The sequence below is a fragment of the Ochotona curzoniae genome, unplaced genomic scaffold (assembly GCF_017591425.1).
Source record: "Ochotona curzoniae isolate NIBS_2020 unplaced genomic scaffold, NIBS_Ocur_1.0 contig_1274, whole genome shotgun sequence".
In the NCBI taxonomy this organism is placed as follows: domain Eukaryota; kingdom Metazoa; phylum Chordata; class Mammalia; order Lagomorpha; family Ochotonidae; genus Ochotona; species Ochotona curzoniae.
In genome coordinates, this window is record NW_024465023.1 from 1,777,393 (window position 1) to 1,801,201 (window position 23,809).

Consider the following 23,809-nt stretch of genomic DNA (forward strand, 5'->3'; position numbering starts at 1 on the left):
GGCCCTATACTGATACATGCACAAGTGTGGAGCTAGCTGGGTATTTGGCCAAAGAAATCTTAGTTCACAAAAGTAATGACAGTTGCAATTGCTGGATCAGTTCTACCTCCTGCTGCATCTCTTATGTAAACCAATGGATGCTGTAGCACAGCCCAACCCCATCCACCACACACTCGGCCCTCACATATACCAGTGGGAGCTGTAGCTTAGTCGGAGCGTCCCCCAATAATCCTGGGGAAGTCCACTCCCCCTGTCCCTAGCCCTGGTTCCTATGCTTATTAGCATGCTCAACAGACTGCTCTTGTCTGTCCCACATCCTGTTCAGCTTTCATACATGTCAATGGGCATTGAACCCTAGCTCAACTCAACTGACCAGCCCACATTCATGTGGGCAAGTCTAACCACCTATCTGTCTAGGCTCACCCTAGCCGTAGTTCTCATGCTTGCCAGTGGCAGTTGCAACCCATTGGAAAGGCAAACTACCAGTGTGTGTGTAGGTTGATCTGGGTGATGGGCAGAGCTGGACCTCATACCAGCAAGGTCTAGGACCACTTCAGACAAGGTTTCCAACTGAACAGCTGGACTCAGAACTCCAACCATGGGGAGAATTGCAGGATCTGAGGTCTGACTGTGGAATGCATGTGTCAGAACTGGGCCTCCTCAGTGGCTTAGACAGAGCAGTGGACAGCATGCCCAGATGCACATGAAGGATACAGCAGTCCATTGGAACCTGCACAGGACGTCCAGTACCATGGTAGAGGAAGGAGAGCTGAACTGATTGGTCAACTACCCCAGCCAAGAGTTGGCAGCAAATATCTGACTGAATGGACACTCTAAGGTGGACTATGTTAGCCAATAGACCTTGGAAGAATTTCCTCATCCTTGGATTGGAGAGATAACAGCATTTCAAAACTATTGAAACCACTTGAGCACAAACCTCAGGGCATGCCCCACACTGGGGACCCTGGGATGACACTGGGTGGCCGTTTACCATCCCTGGGTAGTGAGGTAGTTGGGAGACTGGGTGTGGCTTTTTGCCTTTACTCCCCTCGCCCTTCCAGATACAGAAAGAGGAAAAATTTGGAAACAGTGGTTTCTCCCACTTTCCCCTAATCCTCAGGCATTATCTCCCTAGTGAACTGTTGTAAATATCATCAAAAATAAATTAAAAAGTAATGGCATCATTGTAATCAAACCTCGTCACTATCTTCACTAATTGCAAAGAAACAAATTAAGTGCACATTACAGAAGAAGAAAAAAGAAAAAAGAAAGAAAAAAATCTGTAGGAGCAGGCGTTGTTGTGCAGTACGTTAAGATACCACCTGGGATGCCCACGTACCATATCATAGTTCCTGGGATTGAGTATTATTTCTGATCCAGCTTTCTGCTAATGTACACCCCGGGAGGCAGTAGGTGATGGCCTACATACCTGCGCCCCTGCAACCCAGATGGGAGACCCAGATGGAAATTCCTGCTTCTGACTTCGGCCTGGCCCAGCCCTGGTTATTATAGGCATTTGGGGAGTGAACCAGCAGGTAGAAGTTGCTCTGTGTCTCTCTCTTCCCCTGTCTCTCTGTAACTTTGCTTTTTAAATAAACAAGTAAATAAATAAGTTCTTTAAATCAATAAAATTAATCCATTTTACAAGAAACTCTGTTCCTACTTCTGTTGAATTTGGCATTGATTATCCGTACATTCTTTAGCTTCTAATGGCACAGGAGAGTCTGCACTATGGGAATTATGGGCATGGGTGAAACCTCTGGCATGAGGATAGAAGTTACTTGAATTCTCCTTTTAAAAACATGCTAAATTATATTCAATTCCTTAACATATCTTTGTGTTTTAATGTAAAATGTGTATCCCACCTCTAACAAAAGGCTGGTTAAATTCTGAGTTCTGCAAGGATGTGCTTGTATTTCTTACTGGCTTTGCATGTGTAGAATTAGGTGATTAACAAAGGAACTTATGTGAGGTGCTGTTTTTTTTTTTAAAGATTTAATTTTATTATTTTTTCATTGGAAAGGCGGATATACAGAGAGGAGAGACAGAGAGGAAGATCTTCCGTCCGATGATTCACTCCCCAAGTGAGCGCAACGGGCCGATACTATGCCGATCCGAAGCCAGGAGCCTCTTCCGGGTCTCCCACGCGGGTGCAGGTTCCCAAAGCTTTGGGCCGTCCTCGACTGCTTTCCCAGGCCACAGGCAGGGAGCTGGAAGGGAAGCGGGGCTGCCGGGATTAGAACCGGCGCCCTTATGGGATCCTGGGCGTGCAAGGCAAGGACCTTTAACCACTTGCGCCACCGTGCCGGGCCCGGTGCTGTTTCTTAGTATCTTGTAATCAGGAAATTTCTCTGATCCCTTAAGACTTAAAAATATATATTTGAATAGGTTAATAGAGTTACATAACTCAGTATTCAAAATAAAACACCATATGTAAGGTCTTCTCATGACATAAATAGTTAGAACCCAATAAACATATTTAATCTATTCCAAGATTCTTCCTGGTTGGAAATCAATGGGTTGGGTGTTCTGTGGAATGCAAAGATGATTTTAGAAATGCAAGGCTTGCCCTCGAGAGCCTTACAGCCTTGTAGGGGAATGTAGCAGATGTACTGAGAACCATAATATGAAGTAAAAGTGGTAAGTACTGGAGGGGAAGTTGAAGTCATAGTTTTAGATTTTACTCACAGAATTCCTTTTCATAGACTGTTTCAGTATTGAAAAACCTTGTGTTCTGTGTAGTCTAACAGCTTCATTCCGTTAAAATGAGACCTTAATCCCAGAAAGATTAAGTGCCTTCCCTAAGATCAAGGAAGTTAGTTGTTTGCTTGTTCTATGGTAATAACCTGGAGGAAAGAGCCTTATATTTGTGCGTTAAATCTGGGCTCAGAGAGTGGGATCCCTTGAAGTTTTGTCCAGCTGGGAACTTTTCTCTGAAATGACACTTGGAGTAGAAGGCAGAGGAATGGATTTAAAATCTCTTGCTTACATGAGGTTACAGTATGTCTTACATTTTACAACTTTTCTAAATTTGTTTTTAGTAGGTAATACATTCATACAATTCAAAATTCAAAAGGTACAAATAATATGTAATCAATTCTCATTTATTTAATTAGTCAATATTAGAGAGAGAGAGAGAGTACAGTCTTATCAACTGGCTCATCCCCCAAGTGTCCACAGTGCTAGGGCTAGCCAAGCCTAAGCCAGGAGCTGATCTCAACCCAGGTCTTCCAGATAGGTGGCAGAGACCTAAATACCAGAGCCATCAGCTGCTGTCCCCTTCCCCAGGGGTGGACAGTAGCATCTAGAATAGAGAGTGAATATGGGACTTCAGTGCAGGCACTCCGATGTGGGACACAAGTGTCTTAATTGGCATCTTCACCACAAGGCCAATTACTAACCCCCATGTTCCCTTTAAAAAGAAGTAATGCCTACCGTACCAACTGTTTTGTGCTTTACTTTTTGTTTTTTTCCCACACCTCAACCTGACAATCCTTCCTTTTGATAAAGGATTTCTTCATTCTTTGTTAGTTTGTGGTTAGTTTATGGCAAGCAACTAAATTCACTCCAGATAGTTAAGCCAAAAGATTAGGATTTGACATAACTCATGTAATTGTTTGGAGAGCTGACATTTAACTTGCTAGAAACAAAGCCCCAAATTGTGCATAGTTTAAGTATGAGGTTGAAACCACAGTGCTGCTCCCCTCCATTGAGCAGCAGACCCTAGGAATTTGGAGTATAATTGCTTCTACTTACTCAGAAGGCTGCCTTGCAGCTACACCTGCAAAAGCAGAAGCTCAGAGCAGAGCACCTTTCCTGATGTTGCTTCCTTCAAGGCAGCATCTTTGTAGATGTGTTTAATTAGTAAAGACAGGATGACATGCTGTATCCTAGCTACAGGAGAGTGTGGGAATTTGAATCTCAACTTTTAAGCTGGGAAGTGGTGCTTATAATATGCAAAAATTCTTTAAGTAGAGAGAACAAGCCTTTTCAAAAGAAGATTGGCAGTCGCAGAAAAGACGAGAGTCCACGAGAGCTGCCTAGAATTCTACTCTGTCAATCAAGCCTAGTTGATTAAACTAACAACTTGGACAGTGGATTCTGTGTTTTCCAGTCTCTTGGATATTACTACAGTAGGCAATTGGCCATATACATATGCCATTTTGCTTATATAATGTGGAATACAAATTTTAGAGATTTAATTTCTAAGTAAAAGGTGGATTATAATTTTTAAAGATAGATGTTATAGTGTTTCCACTAGCAGTTTACAGGGACCTGATTATTTTTACCAGGTTCTTTTCCCGCTTCTCTCTTGGTCTCAGCCACAGTGGCAGCCTGGATCTTCCCTGCTACTGGGCTGAGTTTTGGGCCTTGTGCCAAGAATGCTGACAGACTGGATCTAGGTCATAACCTCTGCCAGAATAATCTGCATTTAGCATCTGGGATAGATTTGATATGCAAATTGTTGTTAGGACTTCTGGCCCTAAATTAAATGGCGTCTTGGGGGATCTAAAAGATAATGTAGCTTTCAAAAGTTGCAACTTGACAGTAGCTTACATGTTTGGAAATCTTACGTATTCATAAATTCATAGAGATACTTTCAACGAATTGCTGTGAAGATTTATAGTATTGTTTCTTTTTAAAGATAGAAGAATTTGGGGACCAGCCGTGACTTGAGTGTGTAGTGAGTTATGTTGCCACTTGTGACATCACGTGTCAGAGTGCCGATTTGAATTCTGGTTGGTTTCCTTCTTATCCAACACTCTCTTCTCCTCTGCTGTGCCTGTGAAAGCAATGGATGATGGCTTGAGTGCTTATTCCCCTGTGGCCCATGAAGGAGACCCAGATGGAGTTCCTGGCTCCTGCCTTTGTCCTGGACCATCCCTGAGGAGTGAATTAGCACATGGAAGATCTCTCTCTGTTTCTCTGTCTCACTCTACCCCCCATCACTCTGACTTTCTAATAAGCAAATATTTTGTTTTATAAAGGGAAAATTTCCTTTCTTTCTTTCTTTCTTTCTTTCTTTTTCTTTCAAGATTTATTTATTTATTGGAAAGTTAGATATATAGAGAGGAAGAGAAACAGAGAGGAGGAAAGATAGGGAAGAAGATCTTCCATTTGATGATTCACTCCCCAAGTGAGCGCTGATGCTATGCCGATCAGAAGCCAGGATCCAGGAACTTTTTCTGGGTCTCCCACGTGGGTGCAGGGTCCTAAAGCTTTGGGCCATCCTCAACTGCTTTCCCAGGCCACAAGCAGGGAGCTGGATGGGAAGTGGGGCTGCCAGGATCAGAACCGGTGCCCATATGGGATCCTGGGGTGTTCAAGGCGAGGACTTTAGGCCATGCCGCCGGGCCCACAAATTTTTTTTTAAAGAAAATTTTTAGATTTAAATTTTATATCAATAAACCATTCCATTCTCCATGAACTTTTCAGTCTCTTAGTCCATGTGTTTTCTGTTCTTATAATGGTAGTTGTCTGTACATTTTCATTTACCTGGGATAGTTCATTGTGTCAAGAAAACGCCCTCTCTGGGGTGAGCATTTGACTGAGCAGTTTTGATGCTGGCTGGAATGCCCACATCCCATATTGGAGGGCCTACATTTCACATCCAGCTCTGTTTCTGTGTCTAGCTTTCTGTTAATGTATACCTTGGGATGTACCCAGTGATGGCTTACGTACTTGGTTCCCTACCTTATATGGGAGACCTGGATTGAGTTTCAGGCTTCTGGTTTTTGCCTGGCCCAGTTGCTGCAGGGATTTGGGGAAGGTGGTAGCAATTTTTAAAATTTATTTATTTTTATTGGAAAGGTAGATTTACAGAGAGGAAGAGAGAGGACCATCCTTCATCTGGTTCACTCCCCAAGTGGCCGCAGTGGCTGGAGCTGAGACAATCTGAAGCCAGAGGCCTGAAGTTTCTTCTTGGTCTCCCACATGGGTGCAGGGTCCCAAAGCTTTGGACCATCGCCGACTGCTTTCCCAGGCCACAGGCAGGGAGGTGGATAGGAAGTGGGGCTGCTGGGAGATGAACCAGTGCCCATATAGGATCCTGGTGCATGCAAGGCAAGGGCTTTAGCCACTAGGCTATGGTGTGGGAAACAGCTGTTTTTATGCAAGGATTGGTGACCCTTTCCATATAGAGCTAGAAGGTAAATATTCTAGACTTTGAAAAAAAAAACCCAAGAGGCAAAATAAGAGATATTGTACACTTACTTATATAACAAGAGAGACAAAATTTAAATGACAGTAATTGATTACTTTTGTGCTAATATAGACCTACTCATAAGAAGAATGGAATTCTTATTTTTGGAATTCTTATTTGGCATTTTATTTAATGGTATTCATAATTAGTTTTCATATCATTAGCTTGATTGCACATCTTCCTTTGTAAAGATCTTTTTCAGTTTGTGGACCATGATAATCCAGACTGTGCCAGATTTCCACTTTTCAGCTTTCCAGTGCAGACATACAAAGATTTGAATGCCAGCTCTAAATTTCTGACCTTGAACATATCCCTTAACTAGCAAAGTTGGATTAGTTTGCACATTAAAAAGTAGAAATAATAATATTTCATGAAATGAGAAACATCGCCCTCCTCTATATGAAAAAATGCTCAGCCTCCCTAGCTCTTAGGGAAATACAAATGAAAATCACATTGAGGTTCCACCTTAACTCCAGTGAGATTGACCTACTTTCAGAACTCTATCAACAATACCTCCTTCACTGTTGGTGAGAGTATAGGCTAGTGTAGTCACTATGGACGTCAGTATGGAGAGTGCTAAGACAACTGAAATAAACATTTCTGTAACAAAAATCCTATATCAGGAAAAGAAAGACAGTTTTCAGTTTATTAGCACACATGTTGTGTGGTAATGTTGTGTTAATGTTGATTTCTCTGGGTGTGATGATGATAGTGTGGTAGTGTCAGAGAACATCCCTCTTCTTTAAATATGAAATAAATAGTATAAAATAAGTAATAAGATAATAAAAATAATAAATAATAAAGTATTTATGGGTGATATATCATGATATATCTATAACCTGCTTTTGGTATGGTTTGATAAAAAGAAAGGGAAGGAAGGAGTGTGTGTATGGTTGCATGTGCATGTATGTGTGTGTATAATTGATTGTTTTGTTTTGCCCTGCTCAGTTCCTATAATAAAACTGAGTAATGCTTTCAAGAAGGAGGTGCCCCAAATGGTTTTAAAGTTAATGCATGCTTTAAGGCAGGGGTAGGGAACCTTCTGCCAAGGGCCATTTGGACCAAATGTCATCATTGATATCGTTATTCAAGAGCAATGGAAATTATGAGTCTGCTAAAGATGTGTTCAATTTTGACTCCTGCCTGCATTTGCCTATGCAGAGCCAGACCATGATTTCATGGGCTTCATGCAGCCCACAGGCCTGATGTCGCCTAGCTATATTTTAAGGCACTATTGGGATTCCTTGTCTGAAAACATGCCTAAGCACTGCCTTCTCTTTAACAGTGGGGTTTCACTGTAGCCATATGCTACCTAATGTTGGGTAATTGGATTTGGAGGAGTATCATGTATACTGGAATGGCTCACTTGGATCTCTGGACTGAAAGTCCTTATATGTTAGAATGTATAAGGGGATGAAAAACAAAGCCCAGAATGGAATCCAGCTGTTTCCTGAGAGGCCAATGCAACTGTCTGCCCCTGAATCAACCTTCTAGGCTGTATGGGAGATGACTAGAGCCAGCTTATAAAAATGATTATAAGATCTGAGGAAGAAGAGTTACTTTGCTGCAATCGGCTGTGGAATCGAGTCACTTCAATAAACATTCATTGAGTCATAAAAGCTGCCAGATAATTTCCTATAGGACAGTGAGTATAAATTGGCACTTCATGTGGTGGCTATTGGGGTGCAGTAGTTGAAGCCACATTTTTGTTCACATCTCTCTCATGTTTGAGTACCTGGGATGGAGCCCCGGCTCCACTTCCTGTCAGGATTTCTGTAAATGAGTTGGGTTACTGTGACCCACATCAGAACCCCAGATGGGTTTCTTGGCTCCCAACTTGGGCCTAAGACCCACCTGTTGCAGACAGTTGGGGATTGAATCAGCTGGTATGCTTCTCTCTGTGTGTCACTATGTCTTTTTCCCTGTCTTCATCACTAGCATAAATAAATATCTTTTAAAAATTGACCCTCTTCTGGGAAAATAGAACATGGAATCTCCTTAATTATCAGAATTAGAATACAAAAGGCAAGAAGAGACTTGGAAACACTTGGAGTTTCTGACATAAAATATGTAAACAAGAATAAAAGAAATAATGAGCAATTCAGAACTGTTGAACTATCAAAACTGCTTGAGCAGGACCCTCAGAGCATGCCCCACATCAGAGACCTGGGATGGGAGGGAGGCTGGGTGGGGCTTCTCCCTTTGTTTCTCCCGTGATCCCAGATACAGGGAAAAAATGATAGTGTGAAAACAAGCACCCACTTTCCTGTAGCCCTTGACCCTTTGTACCCTAATCAACTAAGATTATTAAAAAATGAAAATAAACATTCATTGAGCAACTGGGTATGTAGCAAGCATCATAAAGTATGATTCCTGGGAATACAAAAGAAAATAATAGACCCTTGTGTTGGATTGGACACTTGGAACATGGAAGAAGCAGTTGGGGCACAGTGGAGACAATCAGTGAAACACAGATTTGCTATGGGTCGGGCTGGTATTAAATGTTATGGGAATGTAGAATGCACGCTGTTTGGGATTGACTGTGCTTTCAGATATAAGGGTGGTTTTGAGGTGACCTTTAAAGTAGCCACAGGGACACAAGTGGGAGCCATTTGGCTTCTAGGCAGAGGGCACACCAGGAGCCCAGAGGCCTGGATGGGTTTTGCTGTGGAGAGGCTAGTTGACATCTGTTGTGGCTAAAGCCTGAATTAGTTTTCGGGCTGGAGGAGAAAGGCTTGAAGTTGTTTAAAGGGAAGCTTGGGCCATCCAGGAAGGCCTCAAATGCCATGCATGGAGAGTAGGTTCCACAGAAAGGAAATGAAGACCCCTGTAAGTTCTTTGAAGGGTGATCTGATTTTTATAGAGCAGAGAAGGCATGAAGAGGCTTCTGTGTGAAGATACACAAGTCTCAGGGCAAGACTGCACGTTGTCAATCAGAGCAAAGAACCTGGCCTTGGCCAGCTGCAGCAGAGAGGATCTAAAAGAGGGGTCCTTTGGTGGTGTTCTTCCAGCTCTCCCTACTAAGAGCTTTTGATTTTTCAAACTTTTCCCAAGGAAGCCTTTAAAAATATTTGAAAGAGAAACTTATTGACACCTTCAAACAGTTCTGAAAACATTACCTTTCAACTAGGAAAGAAGTATTATTTCACTTTTGCAGATTTTCTGAAATAATGCCTCTTTGGCAGTTCCTCACAAATGGTCATGTGTTTTTTTCTGATTTGTAGCCAGTATCTCAACAGTTAGTGTAAGCTAACTCTGTAAGCTATAACGAAGTTGATTTCATCTTTATTTCCACCTCTTGCTTTCCACCTGAGAAAACAAACTCCAGTCCATAGGTTCACACTCCGTATCAGAGCTTTGCACTACAGGTAACCTAAGATGGATCCAGCTGTGAAGTGTTCCAGGTTTGCAGTTACAAGACTCGAGAGGGAAGTGGAACCTTTTTTTTTTTTTTTCTTTATTTGGGAAAAGCTTCTTGAGTTGCAGTATATGAAGGAGAGATTCTACAAGATACCTCCTGCTAATTGAATATTAAAGATAAAATACCACCTTATTTTCTTTAGCTGTCATTGAAAACATATCCATAACGTAGAGCTTTTCCACAGAGAATTGAAACTTGGGCCATTTTGAACTTCAGTGAACAATGAAACTTTGCAAAATGAACCCATTGTGTGGTTTGAGAAATCACAATCTTATGAATCTTCACAACTTAGTTGCAAAGGCTTATGATGATTTTCTCTTCCTTGTGGCTTAAATATTTTCTAAAGTTCTTGGCACATCTCTGAGAGGTTTGGTGCAAGAAAAGTGACCAATAGAATTAACTTTGCCTACAAAGCAAGGATTGTTGGGTATGTGAGGGCAAAAGTACAGATTCTAAGATAAATAAGGTGCTTTGGAATTGTCAAACTATAATTTTAGTCTTAAAGTGCCATAAGTGTTTTGCCAGAAATTTCAGGTATCTGTGGTTAAAAGCTTTCCAATTGAATGTGATAGTTATGGTAAAATAATAACTGAAGGTTAACTTGCTAATTAACAATGAAATATAGTCATTAAATTGTTCATACCTAAAGGATTACAATTTCTTAATATTAGGAGTTACTATGCAAGACAGCTATTTTAATGTTGCTAAAACTATACTAAGAGAGGGCAAGAGGGAGAGAAAGATCCAGCTTTCATCTGCTGCTTTACTCCTCAAATGACTGCAGATGGTTGAGCTGGGTCAGGGCAACCCCAGAAACTGCATCTGGGTTTCCTGCATTGGTGGCTGGGACCAAGTTCTTTTTTTTTTTTTTTTTTGTGGTGGTTGGGGGGGCAAGTTCTTGGGACATAATCCACTGCTTTCCCAGGCACATTAGCAGGGAGTTAGATCAGAAGTGGAGCAGCTAGGACTCGACCCAGTGCTCATCTGGGTTGCTGGCATTGCAGGTGGTGCCTTAAGCCTGTGCACTACAATGCTGGAGTGCCTATCATTGTGGTAGATTAAAGGAAGTTGCCATTTTCACTTTAAGAGAAGACATTTTAATAAGAGGCAGACTTAAGTAGATAACTATCAAACAATGATATAATTGTAGACAATAGATACTAAATAGTTGAATATGGAATTTTAAATATATGTAGAATAGGAGAATGTAGCTTCAGTAATAATCTTTCAGTTATTCCTGTTTCATCCATAGATACCACTTAATCTTTTCTTTCCCCCCTTAAGACAATGTACACACATTTACAGATATTTGAATAGAGTATTCTTGAGAACACACTGGGAAAAGAAATTATATCTGGGAAGTTGGGAAAAAGCTACAGAGTAGTAGTATTTGACTTCAGCCTAAGTAAGGAGGAGAATGTTCTAGTTTAGGTGATGGGGTGGGAACCAATAGTTACTACAATGCCTTGAATATATTTGTGTGGGTAGTACTTTTTTGTTCCTGTGAAATGAGTATTCAAGATGTAATTACAATTGTTATAATCTTTTTTCCTGAGATAAATTATTATAAAACAATTAATTCACTTTTAATTTCAGTAAACAAGGATAATTCACAAGTAATGGTAATGACTAATCTGGTCGCTTCACCCCAGTGACTTTTTAGACTTTGTACATTAGAATCTAGCCCTTTAAGAAGTCACTGTCCTAAGGATAACATCCATCATTTGCCACATTTATTTTTATTTTAAAAGAGGAGGAAGAAGAAATTACTTAGTCCAGAAATGTCATGAATAGGTAGAACTAATGGTCTGAATTAAGAACTTGAAACTGGAGGAGGAAGAAGACAGCTTGTGGGTACACATAGGTAGGACATTTTGCTTAGTAGCACTGTGAAATCCTTGCGATTTCATCATGTGTTTATCTTCCTTTCCTATTATGAAGTGGGCTTTTTAGCATAATTTTCTTGTGTGTTTCAGATCACAGAACTGTGTGGTGCAAAGCGGGTTGGTTATTTTGGTCCAACACAATTTTATGTTGCTCTGAAATTAATTGCTGCGGCACAGTCTGGTCTCCCTGTGCGGATGGAGAGTATTAAATGTGGTGAGTATCTCACATTTGTATATTTTACTATCCATGACACATTTGTTGCGTATAAGAATCATTTATACTGGGATTGTGGCCTGTTGTATAGGCTTTTATGAAACTTTCTCCTTACTTCTTTCAACTTTTGTGTAAAATGAAATAAGAGAAGTTAGCTTTTTTCTGCTTTTTTTTAAACTGGGAAATATTCAGAATGAAATGCAATTAGTTTCTTTTAACTGACATGCAGTTAAAATAGATTTTGTTCTTTTGTGGGATGAGATTGGAGCGGGAATTCTAGAGCATGTGCCTGAATAATAACCTTCAGTTTAATTTTCCACCTGGTGTAGCTGTAATGTCATTTAAGGCTGTGTTAGGGATTGGGGTGAAGTAACATGAGGGTTGAGTGGAACGTCCCCCCTCTCTCTTTTTCATCCCTGCCAGTCATATTGAATGTGTTTCTCCTTTAATTCCTAGCTCCCATAGCACTGTTGGAGCTACCACAATTTTAGCAGTGTGAATTTATCAAAGTTCTGATTTAACATATTTTTATTTAAAAATATTTATTTGCTTATTTAAAAGAATTACAGGTTGAGGAGAGAGACAGAGTATATCTTTCACCTGCTAGTTCACTCCCCTGATGGCTGTATTCCTTTGATATTTCCTTGGAAGACAGATTTCTTTCATTTGTCTACTACACGATGATGGGGGGATGTCCACCTTTGCTTAATTTGAGACAAAACCTAGTTAGCTGTTCAGTTCTGTTATGTGGAGTGTCTGGTTGAGATCTAAGTGGGTTTGCAATTTACAGTTAGTTCATGGACACCATGTAGCACAATACAAATAGCCAAGAAGATTGCTGTGGATGTCTGTGGGAGATGATGCCGTGGAGTGGGAGAGGGACACAGCCATCTCTGTCTCACTTAATGCTTACGGCATCTTGCTAAATCATGTACTTGTGCTAGTTTGCATTGCTCAGGGTAAGCTGCAGTAACAAATGCCGCAGCAGTCTTAGTGCCTGAACCAGGCAATGGTTCCTTACTTAGCAGTGAGACAGAGTGACCCTACAGAGTAGCTCCTCTCCATGTGGTGGATCTGTAGTGTCAGCTGCTTTGTCTACGACACTTCAATAGAACTTTATCCCATACTTGCCATGACAAGACAAGTTTCTCACTCAAGTGATTAAGTGCTTTGGCATGAAAGTGACTCATACCACCACTGATCACAGTATGTTGACCAGAACTTGCTGTATGAATCTGCTTAACTGCATAGTGGACTGGTGGCACCTAATTCTTGCCCTGTACCTGCAAGGGACAGAAACGGCTGAACACTGAAGGGGTTGTGGTGCTGTTGTTGACCTCATCTCACACAAGTGGCCATTGAAGGCTAGAGAGAGTGAGTACCTTACGTAATGAAATAGGGTGATTACAGTTTGGAGCCAGGAGTCCTGCCTACAATCCCCGTAATCTTGATTGCTGCACAAATGAGCTCCTTCCTAATTATTTCCGTGTAGGAAGGTGCTAACCGTAATTTGTACCTCTAGAATGCTTTCCATGAAAAAATCAAATCCCAGAGGCATCACTTTACATCACAGAAATTGGTGTTTGAAATACAAAGTACTTCAAAAAGTTCACCAAAAATGGTATTCAAACATTTACTTATTTTGATGTAAAAATGTGTGGAAGTCCATGCATACAAGAGGTCTTCAAAAAGTTTGAGGAAAATGCGTATTATAAAAATACTGTGCATGAATTCCATTTTTCACACTAAAACAAATTCATCTTTTAATTTTATTTGTTAAAAACTTACTGAAATACTCTGATAGTTTTCTTAGTGGAGCGCCATTTTGTGAACAGGCTTGGTGTTTGTTACTATAATATGTAGCTGTCACTGCTCTCAATGCTTTCTTTGATCAGTTGAAAGTTATATCAAATTGAATTTGAATATGTCATAGGTATTAGTAGGTTTGTTTTTTATTGTGAGTAATAATTAAGATTTTTATTGTAGTATCTTCCAACTTTGTCTTCTAGAACACTTAAGTCTGCATTGTTGTATATGCAGATAAACTGATAATAGTTTTGTTGCATACTTTAAATGAGACTTAAGCCTTTTACCTGATTTGTATACAAATATATTATCCTAATTTCCTGGGATTAGGGGCAAGGAATGAAAGGATTGTCAAAATTATTTCCTGTGTAAAGGATTAACACTTTCCCAAAATTGTGGAGCAGTTCAAAAAATTCATAGAAATGGAATCAAAAGATAAATTTATTTGGTGTAAAAATTTGAAATTCATGCAGTTTTTTTCTAATAATACACACTTTCCTTTACACTTTTTTAGCAGTGTCTTTTCCCCATTCTTTTTTTATTGTTATTATTATTTTATGATACAATTCCTAGCCTCTGAGAGTTCCGCTATCCCCTTTCAAGAATTTCATCACTCTGTCACTGATTTCGCTGTATCACCATAATAGTATAGTTCTCCACAATCATAAGTCCGTTTTTGCAGGCATAGACAGTGGCAGAGAGTCTGTAATCGTATTGTGAAGATGTACTTAATGTTTCCTTTGGGAGTCCATCTTTGATCTGAAAGTAGAGATACACACTGAATTGTATCCTCACATCTGGATATGATAGTCTCATTACACAGTTGCTATACATCCCTTAAATGAAAAACCACAATACAAAATCAACAACGGGAAGAAAAATAGAAATTTACAATGCCATGAAATTAAACAATATGCTACTGAATAACTAATGTGTCGCTGAAGAAATGAAAATCAAAAACCTTCTTGAAGAAAATGATGCTACTGTATGACTTATGAGTCAGTGAAGAATTTAATATGAGGATAAAAAACTGTTTTGAAGAAATGAAAATAAAAACAAAACATCAAAATTCATGGGATATAGTTCCCACTGATCTTTGTTGGTGAGATGTGTCTCTTCTAGGCAATAGATACGGACTTCTGTTTTTTGATCATGTCTACTAATCTATGATGTTTGATTGATGAGTTGAAACCATTTACATGTAAGGTTAATTTGAATGGGTGGTAATATGGTCCTGTCATTTTAACAATGGGTTCTTAGGGGCCCGGCACGGTGGCGCAGTGGTTAAGGTCCTCGCCTTGCACGCCCAGGATCCTATATGGGCGCCGGTTCTATCCTGGCAGCCCCGCTTCCCTTCCAGCTCCCTGCCTGTGGCCCGGGAGAGCAGTGGAGGACGGCCCAAAGCTTTGGGACCCTGCACCCGTGTGGGAGACCCAGAAGAGGCTCCTGGCTTCGGATCGGCATAGCATTGGCCGTTGTGCTCACTTGGGGAGTGAATCATCGGACGGAAGATCTTCCTCTCTGTTTCTCCTCTCTGTATATCTGCCTTTCCAATAAAAATAAAATAAATCTTTAACGAAAAAATGAGTTTTCTGAATTCTTTGTCCCCCATTTTCTCGATCTCTTCCTCAGGTAACTCTGACTTTGGCAAAGGGTTTTGCTCCTTTGCAGGGGAGTTTTCGGTAATATTCATTGTGCCTTTGTCTCTTCTTTTGCTTTTGATCATTGTACTTCTGGTTAGCAGAGTCTTCTTTGTGGGGCAGGTTTCTAAGCTGTGTCACGCACAGGTCTACAGTTTTATTTTACTTATTGTGATTGGTACATAGTTCTTTGTTTACAGTTACTTGTGCCACTCCCTGCAGTGATTTTTGGGTCTGGACTCTTGTGTTAGATTTCCATCTTGGTCTCTGTAGTTCTAGTTCATGGCTCACCACTCTTCACGTCCTGTGATCCCATGCTGTGGCTGCACTGTTGTCCATACAACATTTTTCCCAGTTCTAATTCGAGCAGTTCTCAGAGTTAGGAAGATACCATGTGTCCTAAAAAACTAGGTTGTTGTTGGTGTTGACTTTGCCAGAACCTGCTGGCCATTAGGTCTGAGGGCCTCTGGACCTATTTCTTTTTTTTAAAGATTTATTTTACTTTTATTGGAAAGGCGGATATACAGAGAAAAGAGACAGAGGAAGATCTTCCGTCTGATGATTCACTCCCCAAGTGAGCACAACAGCCGATGCTATGCCGATCCAAAGACAGGAGACTCTCCTGCGTCTCCCACGCGGGTGCAGGGTCCCAAAGCTTTGGGCCGTCCTCCACTGCTCTCCCGGGCCACAGGCAGGGAGCTGGAAGGGAAGCGGGGCTGCCGGGATTAGAACCGGCGCCCATATAGGATCCTGGGTGTGCAAGGCGAGGACCTTAACCACTTGTGCCGTTGTGCCGAGCTCTGGACCTATTTCAACCCATAGGATGCCAAAGTCATTTTCCCTGTGGTACCAGTGCAATGCACTAATCTGGAAGTGAGTTTTTTCCTGGATCAGCACATGCTCAGCTCACTGTTTTCTTTGCAGTCTCAGCCTTTGTGACACTGTACAAAATGGTGCCTAATGTGCCACTGCTGAAGTTCTTGGTCTGCTAGTGATTAGTTCTGGGGGCTACCAGACCTATTTTGGGTGGAACTGTAGGATGCCATGTTTGTGCAATGCACCTAGCTTGAATTGAGTTTGCTCCAAGCACAGTGCATCTGCTGTCCCATCCCACAGCCTTTATCCCCCTTCCACAAAATGGCATCCAGTGTGGGTCTGCTGGGGTGTGTTGGCTGTGAAATCCACCTTCTTCCTTTACTGCCAGTGGAGATTAGCTCAATGCTTGTTGAATGTCACTGGGGTATCTGGTCACTGCAACACCACACCGTTGTCTCCATAGCTTTCCCATGGCCATCAGTCTCCAGGTGCCCCTCGGCCATTTGCCTGTCCTCTCCTATTTCCTGGAAAGTGACCTCTCTTTCACCCTGGCTAATGATCCTGTGTCTGTTTAGACATGTCCTTACCCTATTCTACCATCTTCCCTTACACTTTAAAGACCTCTGGTTTAAAGTTTTCTCAGTTGTATTTTTTAAAATAAATTATAATTTTATTTTGATGATGTTTACATAGTTGATTAGGGTGGGAATGCCTGAGGATTAGGGGAAAGTCAGTTAGACCATTGTTTCCATATTTTCTTTTTTCTTATTCCTGTATCTGGGAGAAGTGGGGAGTGGGGGTATAAGGCAAAAAGCCACACCCAGTCTCCCAACTACCTCACTACCCAGGGATGGTAAACGGCCACCCAGTGTCATCCCAGGGTCCCCAGTGTGGGGCATGCCCTGAGGTTTGTGCTCAAGTGGTTTCAATAGTTTTGAAATGCTGTTATCTCTCCAATCCAAGGATGAGGAAATTCTTCCAAGGTCTGTTGGCTAACATAGTCCACCTTAGAGTGTCCATTCAGTCAGATATTTGCTGCCAACTCTTGGCTGGGGTAGTTGACCAATCAGTTCAGCTCTCCTTCCTCTACCATGGTACTGGACATCCTGTGCAGGTTCCAATGGACTGCTGTATCCTTCATGTGCATCTGGGCATGCTGTCCACTGCTCTGTCTAAGCCACTGAGGAGGCCCAATTCTTTTTTTTTAAAGATTTATTTTTATTATTTTTTATTGGAAAGGCGGATATACAGAGAGGAGAGACAGAGAGGAAGATCTTCCGTCCGATGATTCACTCCCCAAGTGAGCGCAACGGGCTGATGCTATGCCGATCCGAAGCCAGGAGCCTCTTCTGGGTCTCCCACACGGGTGCAGGTTCCCAAAGCTTTGGGCCGTCCTCAACTGCTTTCCCAGGCCACAGGCAGGGAGCTGGAAGGGAAGCAGGGCTGCCAGGATAGAACCGGCGCCCATATGGGATCCTGGGCGTGCAAAGTGAGGACCTTAACCACTTGCGCCACCGTGCCGGGCCCGGCCCAATTCTGACACATGCATTCCACAGTCAGACCTCAGATCCTGCAATTCTCCCCATGGTTGGAGTTCTGAGTCCAGCTGTTCAGTTGGAAATCTTGTCTGAAGTGGTCCTAGACCTGAATCTTGAGTGTCTTGCTGGTATGGGGTCCGGCTCTATCCATATCAGCCTATGCACACACTGGTAGTTGCAATTGCTGAGTCAGTTCTGTCTTTAGCCCCATCTCTTACATAAACCAATGGATCCTGTGGCCCAGCCCATTCTTGGCCATCACACACTCAGCCCTCATGCACACCAGCAGAAATTGCAGCCAAGTCAAAGTGATACCCCCAATAATATCTACTAGACCTGCCCCTAGGGCTGGTTCTTGTGTTTGCTAGTTTGAAACTAGCACACTGATACAGTCTATCCCACATCCCATTCAGCTTTCGTATATTAGTGGACACTGGAACCTAGCTCAACCCAACCGACCCCACTATCCAGCCCACACTCATGCTGGCTGGTGCCACTGCCTATCTAGCCAGACCTGCCACCAGCCCTGGTTCTCATGCTCACCAGTGGGAGTTGCAGTTCATCAGAGGGGTGCCTACAGTTTCCCTGCTGGGTCACTCCCCATTCCAGATCTTCCACTCTTCAGGTGGTTCTGCAGTCTAGCTTGGCAGAATTTGCTGCTAGTTCCAGCACTTGTTAGCTGTTGCTGTGGTAAAGTTCAACTGGGCTGTACTCACTTTGGCTCATACATGCACCAGTGGATACAGTTGCTTAGCTCAACCTGGCTCATCCCATAACCCAGGTCACATGCAGTCCAGAAGGTGTTGTAGTCCTGTCCGGCCTGGTCTGCCCCCAATCCCAGTTCAAATTGGTAGGTGTGATAGCCAAGCCCAGCTTGACCCACACTCCAGCCTGGCTTCTAGACATGCAGGTTAGCTAAAACTGGCCCTGCCCTGCCCAGTCCACTGCCCTCCATTTGAGTCTCCCACACAAGTGGCATGGGCCCAGGTACTTGGATCATTCTTTGCTGTCCCAGGCTTATTAGCAAGGAATAGGATTGGAAACAGAGCAGCTTGGATTCTAATCAGTGCTGTGATATTGGAGTTAACATTGCAAGTGGTAGGTTAACATGCTGTGCCACAATGCCAGCCCCATCTAGTTGTTTTTTCTTTTTTTTGAAATATCATTATATTAATGTATTTGATGACACAAACTTTGAACGCCAAGTATACTCTTTAGGAGTGTATTTTTTTTTAAGATTTTAAATTTTGATTGGAAAGTCAGATATACAGAGAGGAAGAGATTCCGTCTGATGATTCACTCCCCAAGTGGTCACAATGGCGGGAGCTGAGCTGATCTGAAGCCAGGAACCTGGAGCTTCCTCTAGATCTCCCACGCAGTGCAGGGTCCCAAGGCTTTGGGCCATCCTCGACTGCTTTCCCAGGCCACAAGCAGGGAGCTGAATGGGAAGTGGAGCTGCCAGGATTAGAACCGGTACCCATATGGAATCCTGGCATGTGGAAGGTGAGGACTGCATCTGGCCCTAGGAACCTAATTTGAAAGACTGTGGTAACCCCACTATTCCCAATATGTCCCAGCCAGAGAGAGCTATGTTTAATGCTATTGTAACTGACGTGCATGTGTGTTTATGTGGGTGTTGGCCTCTTAAGTTTAGTTTTCACTGTTTCAGGAAATGCCACTTCCATCTACACAGATGTTCAAGCCAGAAACCCTGAAGTCATCTTGGATGCCTCCCTTTCCTTCAGTGCCTAATACAGTCCATCAAAAATTCTGGCATCATGGCTCCAGTTCTGCTGCTTATTACCTCCATTTCTTTGTCCTTCCCAGACCAGGCCTGCTTCCTTGGCTCACCTGTATATCCACGGTGGTTTTATTGTTGGTTCCCTGGTCTCTTCTCCACTCTTCTGATTTCTTTTTCTGATTTGGAGTGATGTTTTCAAAGTATATATCAGTTAATTTTATTTCCCTTCTTAACCCCTCCTGTGCTCGACTTGCTGTATTTAGTGAAAAGTTCGATGTCTCTGCCTTGTTCTATAAGGCCGTTGGTAAGCTAGCCCCTACTTTTCCATCCTCATCTCAGTCCTTGCCCTCTTGCCTGCTACCTTTCCCCAGCCTCACTGGTATTTTAGGTGCTTCCGGATGGTAATCTTTTTCTGTTTCATGGCATATATGCCCTTGTTATCTCAAGGTCTTAGGTTCCTAGCAGCCTGTTCTTCCTCTTTGCTTCCATGGCTGACTTGTTGGTCAGGGTACAGATTGTTCCCACCCTACTGTGCAAAGTAGGTCCTATCAGATTAGTTTAATAATGACAGAACCAGTGCATGACAAGGGAGGTTTTAAAAAGTATAGTACAAAGAGTCAGAATTATTTATAATCATGTAAAGAAAAGAAGTTGGAATAGGATTGCAAAATTACGTATAAAACTGGCTGTTGCCTTCAAGGGCAGTATAAGTACAGCTTGCCCTTTGCCCTCTTCTCTAAAATGAAATTCATTCGCTGTCATGCAAGAATTGCTTATTAGTTTACAGTTGTCTACAAATTACTATCTATGCTTTTAGAATTGTAAAATGCCCAATCAAGAGAAAATAGCAAATATGGACAGAAGAGCATATCCTGAGGAAGTTGGGTAACCCTTGGGTGGGCCTGTTGGATAATCTTCTGTACGACTGTCCCCACCCTACTTTGTTCTCTCTCACCATCTGTTTCCTTATAGCACTTATCTGAGTTTGTAAATATTCCTTATAGGCTTGACTTTTATTTTTAAGTCAGTGTTCTTTACTGTCTGTAAACTTGCCCAAGGGGAAGGGAAGTAAATCTGGCAACTATTGCATTGTGGGTCATCATAGGTGAAATCAATGATTAATGAAGAGATGACTGTTTATCCATGCAGAAAGCATCTTGGCTACATGCCATTCTTCAAGAGAAAACAATTGCAATTCAGTTTTACCTGGAACTCTGGAGGTTTTTACAGCAGTCACTCCAATCTGCCTGTCATCTTTCTCAGGAGTTGCTCACCTTGTCTGCATTTGAAGAACACCTGGAGAGTTCTATAAATAAAATGAAAATATAGGTGCCTGAGTCCACTTTCAGATATTTTTGTTCAGCCCAGGCATCATGATTTATAACAGCTCCCTAATAATTCCTGTATTGAGCCAAGATTGGAGATGACTTGAAAACGAGAGCAAGCATTTTCAGGGACTTTGCTCCAACTATGGCTATATATACACACACAGGTTTAATTGCACTGGTGCCAAGAGCAGTTTGTCAGGAGGCATTTACCATTGGGGTTGTGCCAGTGCAGACTCTGCATTTCCACATTTTTAAGAGTGAGCACCTCCTGAATTGTTGGTATTCCATGTCTCTCTAGCCTCACCCTTTTCAGAGGTGGGGTGAAGCACCTTACTGGGATAGTAGAAGAAAGGGGAATAAAAATTGAGGGGTAGTGGAACATTTGTCCTGGCAGCTCCTGCTGCCTTTCTTGCTGGGGCCTGGAGTTGAGCATGTGTGAAGACTGAGGGAAGGTTAGACAGCGCCTAGAATAGGATTCCTACCATTCTTCTGTGATGAGCTTCTTTGGCTATCTGACATCTGTGGGCCTCTTCTTGAAATAATGTTTTAAATGCCTACAAAGATACATGATTATGAAGAAAACTGATTGTGTGTTTTAACATTTTAAAAGGTGTTACAATACACATGTTTCTTATTTAAAGAAAGGCAGACACACAGAAAGAGAGAGGGACACAGATACAGAGCAACCTTAAATTTGCTGATTTCATCCCCCAAAATGCCTGCAGTGACTAGGGTGGGGTCAGGCGAAGCCAGGAGCCAGAAACTCAGTCTGGGTCTCCTGTGTGAGTAACAGTACTCAATTAAGTGAGCTGTGACTTGATGCATCCCAGGATTCCCAATAACTGGAAGCTGGAATGGAGAGGACGGCTGGGACTTAAGCCTAAGCATTTCATGTAGGATACAGGAATCCCAAGCAGCATTATAATTTTTTTTATTATTTTGTTTATTGGAAAGGCGGATATACAGAGAGGAGAGACAGAGAGGAAGATCTTCCATCCGATGATTCACTCCCCAAGTGAGCACAACGGCCAATGCTATGCCGATCCGAAGCCAGGAGCCTCTTCCGGGTCTCCCACACGGGTGCAGGGTCCCAAAGCTTTGGGCCGTCCTCCACTGCTCTCCTGGGCCACAGGCAGGGAGCTGGAAGGGAAGCGGGGCTGCCAGGATAGAACTGGCACCCATATAGGATCCTGGGCGTGCAAGGCGAGGACCTTAACCACTGCGCCACTGCACCGGGCCCAAACAGCATTATAATTGATATTTGCTAGGCTTATAGTGCTAACCTAGTGGCTAAAGTCCTGTGACTATTTCAATGACATTTTCACAATTGAGGTACAAAAACAGTTTTAGGAGGGATGTGCAGAGAAATCTTTCATACCTTGGTGAGGAGTACTTGTTCTTTGTGTTCTACCTAGTAAGGTATGTGTAAGTCCATGCTGAGCAATTTTTCCTTGTTCTCTGCTTATCTATTCCAATTTGTGTGTATATGTGAGTTTGTGTGTGTTGGGGGGGTGCTCTGGAGCGACCCTGATGGTCATTGCAGAGGGTGGGGATCCAGAGTTGGAACTAAGTAAGGACCAGAGAAAACTCCTCTCCCATTTCCCGAAGGAAGTTTACTGTTCTTCTGATTCTGAGGACCGCTCAGGGTTCCTGGCTGTTGTTCTGATGACCTTGGATCCTATGAGGAAGGATTCAGGCTTCTTCCATCTCGTGTAGTAGGTCTAAAGAGGGGGGATGGATGTCCTCTGAGTTCTTGGCCTCCGAAGGCACTCCAGTTCCCCGTGGTCTCTTTGGCAGCCAAATAAGGAATATTTTACACAAGATGAAACAAAGGTGGAAATTATCTGGCTGGATTGAGGGTGGGGAGTGTTCACTGATATCTTCTCATTTTATAAACCATCTCGGCTTGGGTTTGATGTTAGGCCTCTTATACCTGGAAGAGAAACCTTTTGGCTATGATAGCCTACTTGGTGGTTGGTAGAAAAGTCCATGTTTTATGGTAAATGGGAAGCCTAGGGGTAGACTAAGGTCTGCAGTGGGGAGGAGGGGCATGATGATAGCAAGTTAAGCCTCTGCCAGTAGCGCCAGCATCCCATATGGGTGCCAGTTTGAGTCCCATCTGCTCCACTTCTGATCCACCTTCCTTGTTTATAGCCTGGGGAAGCAGTGGAGGACAGCCCAAAGCCTTGGGACCCTGTGGGAGACCTGGAAGAAGCTCCTGTATCCTGGCTTCAGATTGGCTTAGCTCAAGCCGTTGTGGTTCTTTGTGGAGTGAACCAGTAGATGGAAGATCTGTTTATGTCTTTTGTTCTCTCTGTAACTCTGCCTTTCCAATTAAAATTATTTTTTAAAAATTAAGGAAGCACAATGGATGGATATACTTGTAGTTCATTGGGAGTTGCTTGTGAATTTGTGCATGGGCATGTCTGTACACATGTGCATGTGAACACACAGCTTCTAATATGTTTATGAATCTAAGCAGAGATGAAAGTTCAAATACTAAAAACCGTGTGGGGATTTCCCATTAAGCAGTTGTCAACTTAGCCTTTCTTCCTAAACTTCAACCTAATCTATTTTCCTTAATAAGAAATGATTTCCAGCTTCATTTATTTATTATTGTTATACATTTTTGACAAACCAGAAAAGCCATGTATTTCAGCAGGAAAATTTGCATTGATATTTTATGAAAAAATGTTGTTTTCATGTTCAGATGTTTCTGGATCTACAAAACTTGTTGCTGGAAAGCAGCATAAAATCCTTCTACCAGAATATAGGGGCTACATAGCGTCTGCCACAGAGGGTAGAAGGTGAAAGAGGCCTAGAGATGGTTTCCTTTTAAAGATGGACAAGTTCAAGTCTAAAGAGATGAAGGGGATACTGCTTTTTAGCAAAATGTAATAGATTTCAAATCTCTTAACATATTCCTCAGTTCCACTCATGGTGTGGCCGGTAAAGATAACTTATTAATTATCCATCCCCTCCCCCCAAATTTATAAAACCATCATTTCCACTCTAACCTCCACCTTCCCACTCTAGCTATTTGCCTATATTTTCAAATTGACACATTTTTTTTTCAAGCCAATGTGTAGGTAAGTATGAGACTAGAAGGTTTTGACTAGCCTAGACCTGTGTTGATAAAATTGGACTGATGTGTTTTTCCAAAGTAACTTCTAGAAAATGTGTGGGAACAATTTTACTTTGGAATCATAGAATATTA

At 42.2% G+C, this 23,809-nt stretch overlaps 1 protein-coding gene across 4 annotated transcripts in view; it reads left to right on the plus strand.

Moving 5' to 3' along the window:
- REPS2 (RALBP1 associated Eps domain containing 2) overlaps positions 1 to 23,809 on the plus strand; it is a 210,779-nt gene that overhangs the window by 49,732 nt on the left and 137,238 nt on the right. For all 4 annotated transcript variants that reach the window (XM_040997630.1, XM_040997655.1, XM_040997640.1 and 1 more), the window contains exon 2: positions 11,600 to 11,723. In XM_040997630.1, coding sequence (XP_040853564.1) covers positions 11,600 to 11,723 — 124 coding nt within the window. The remainder of the gene's footprint in view (positions 1 to 11,599; positions 11,724 to 23,809) is intronic.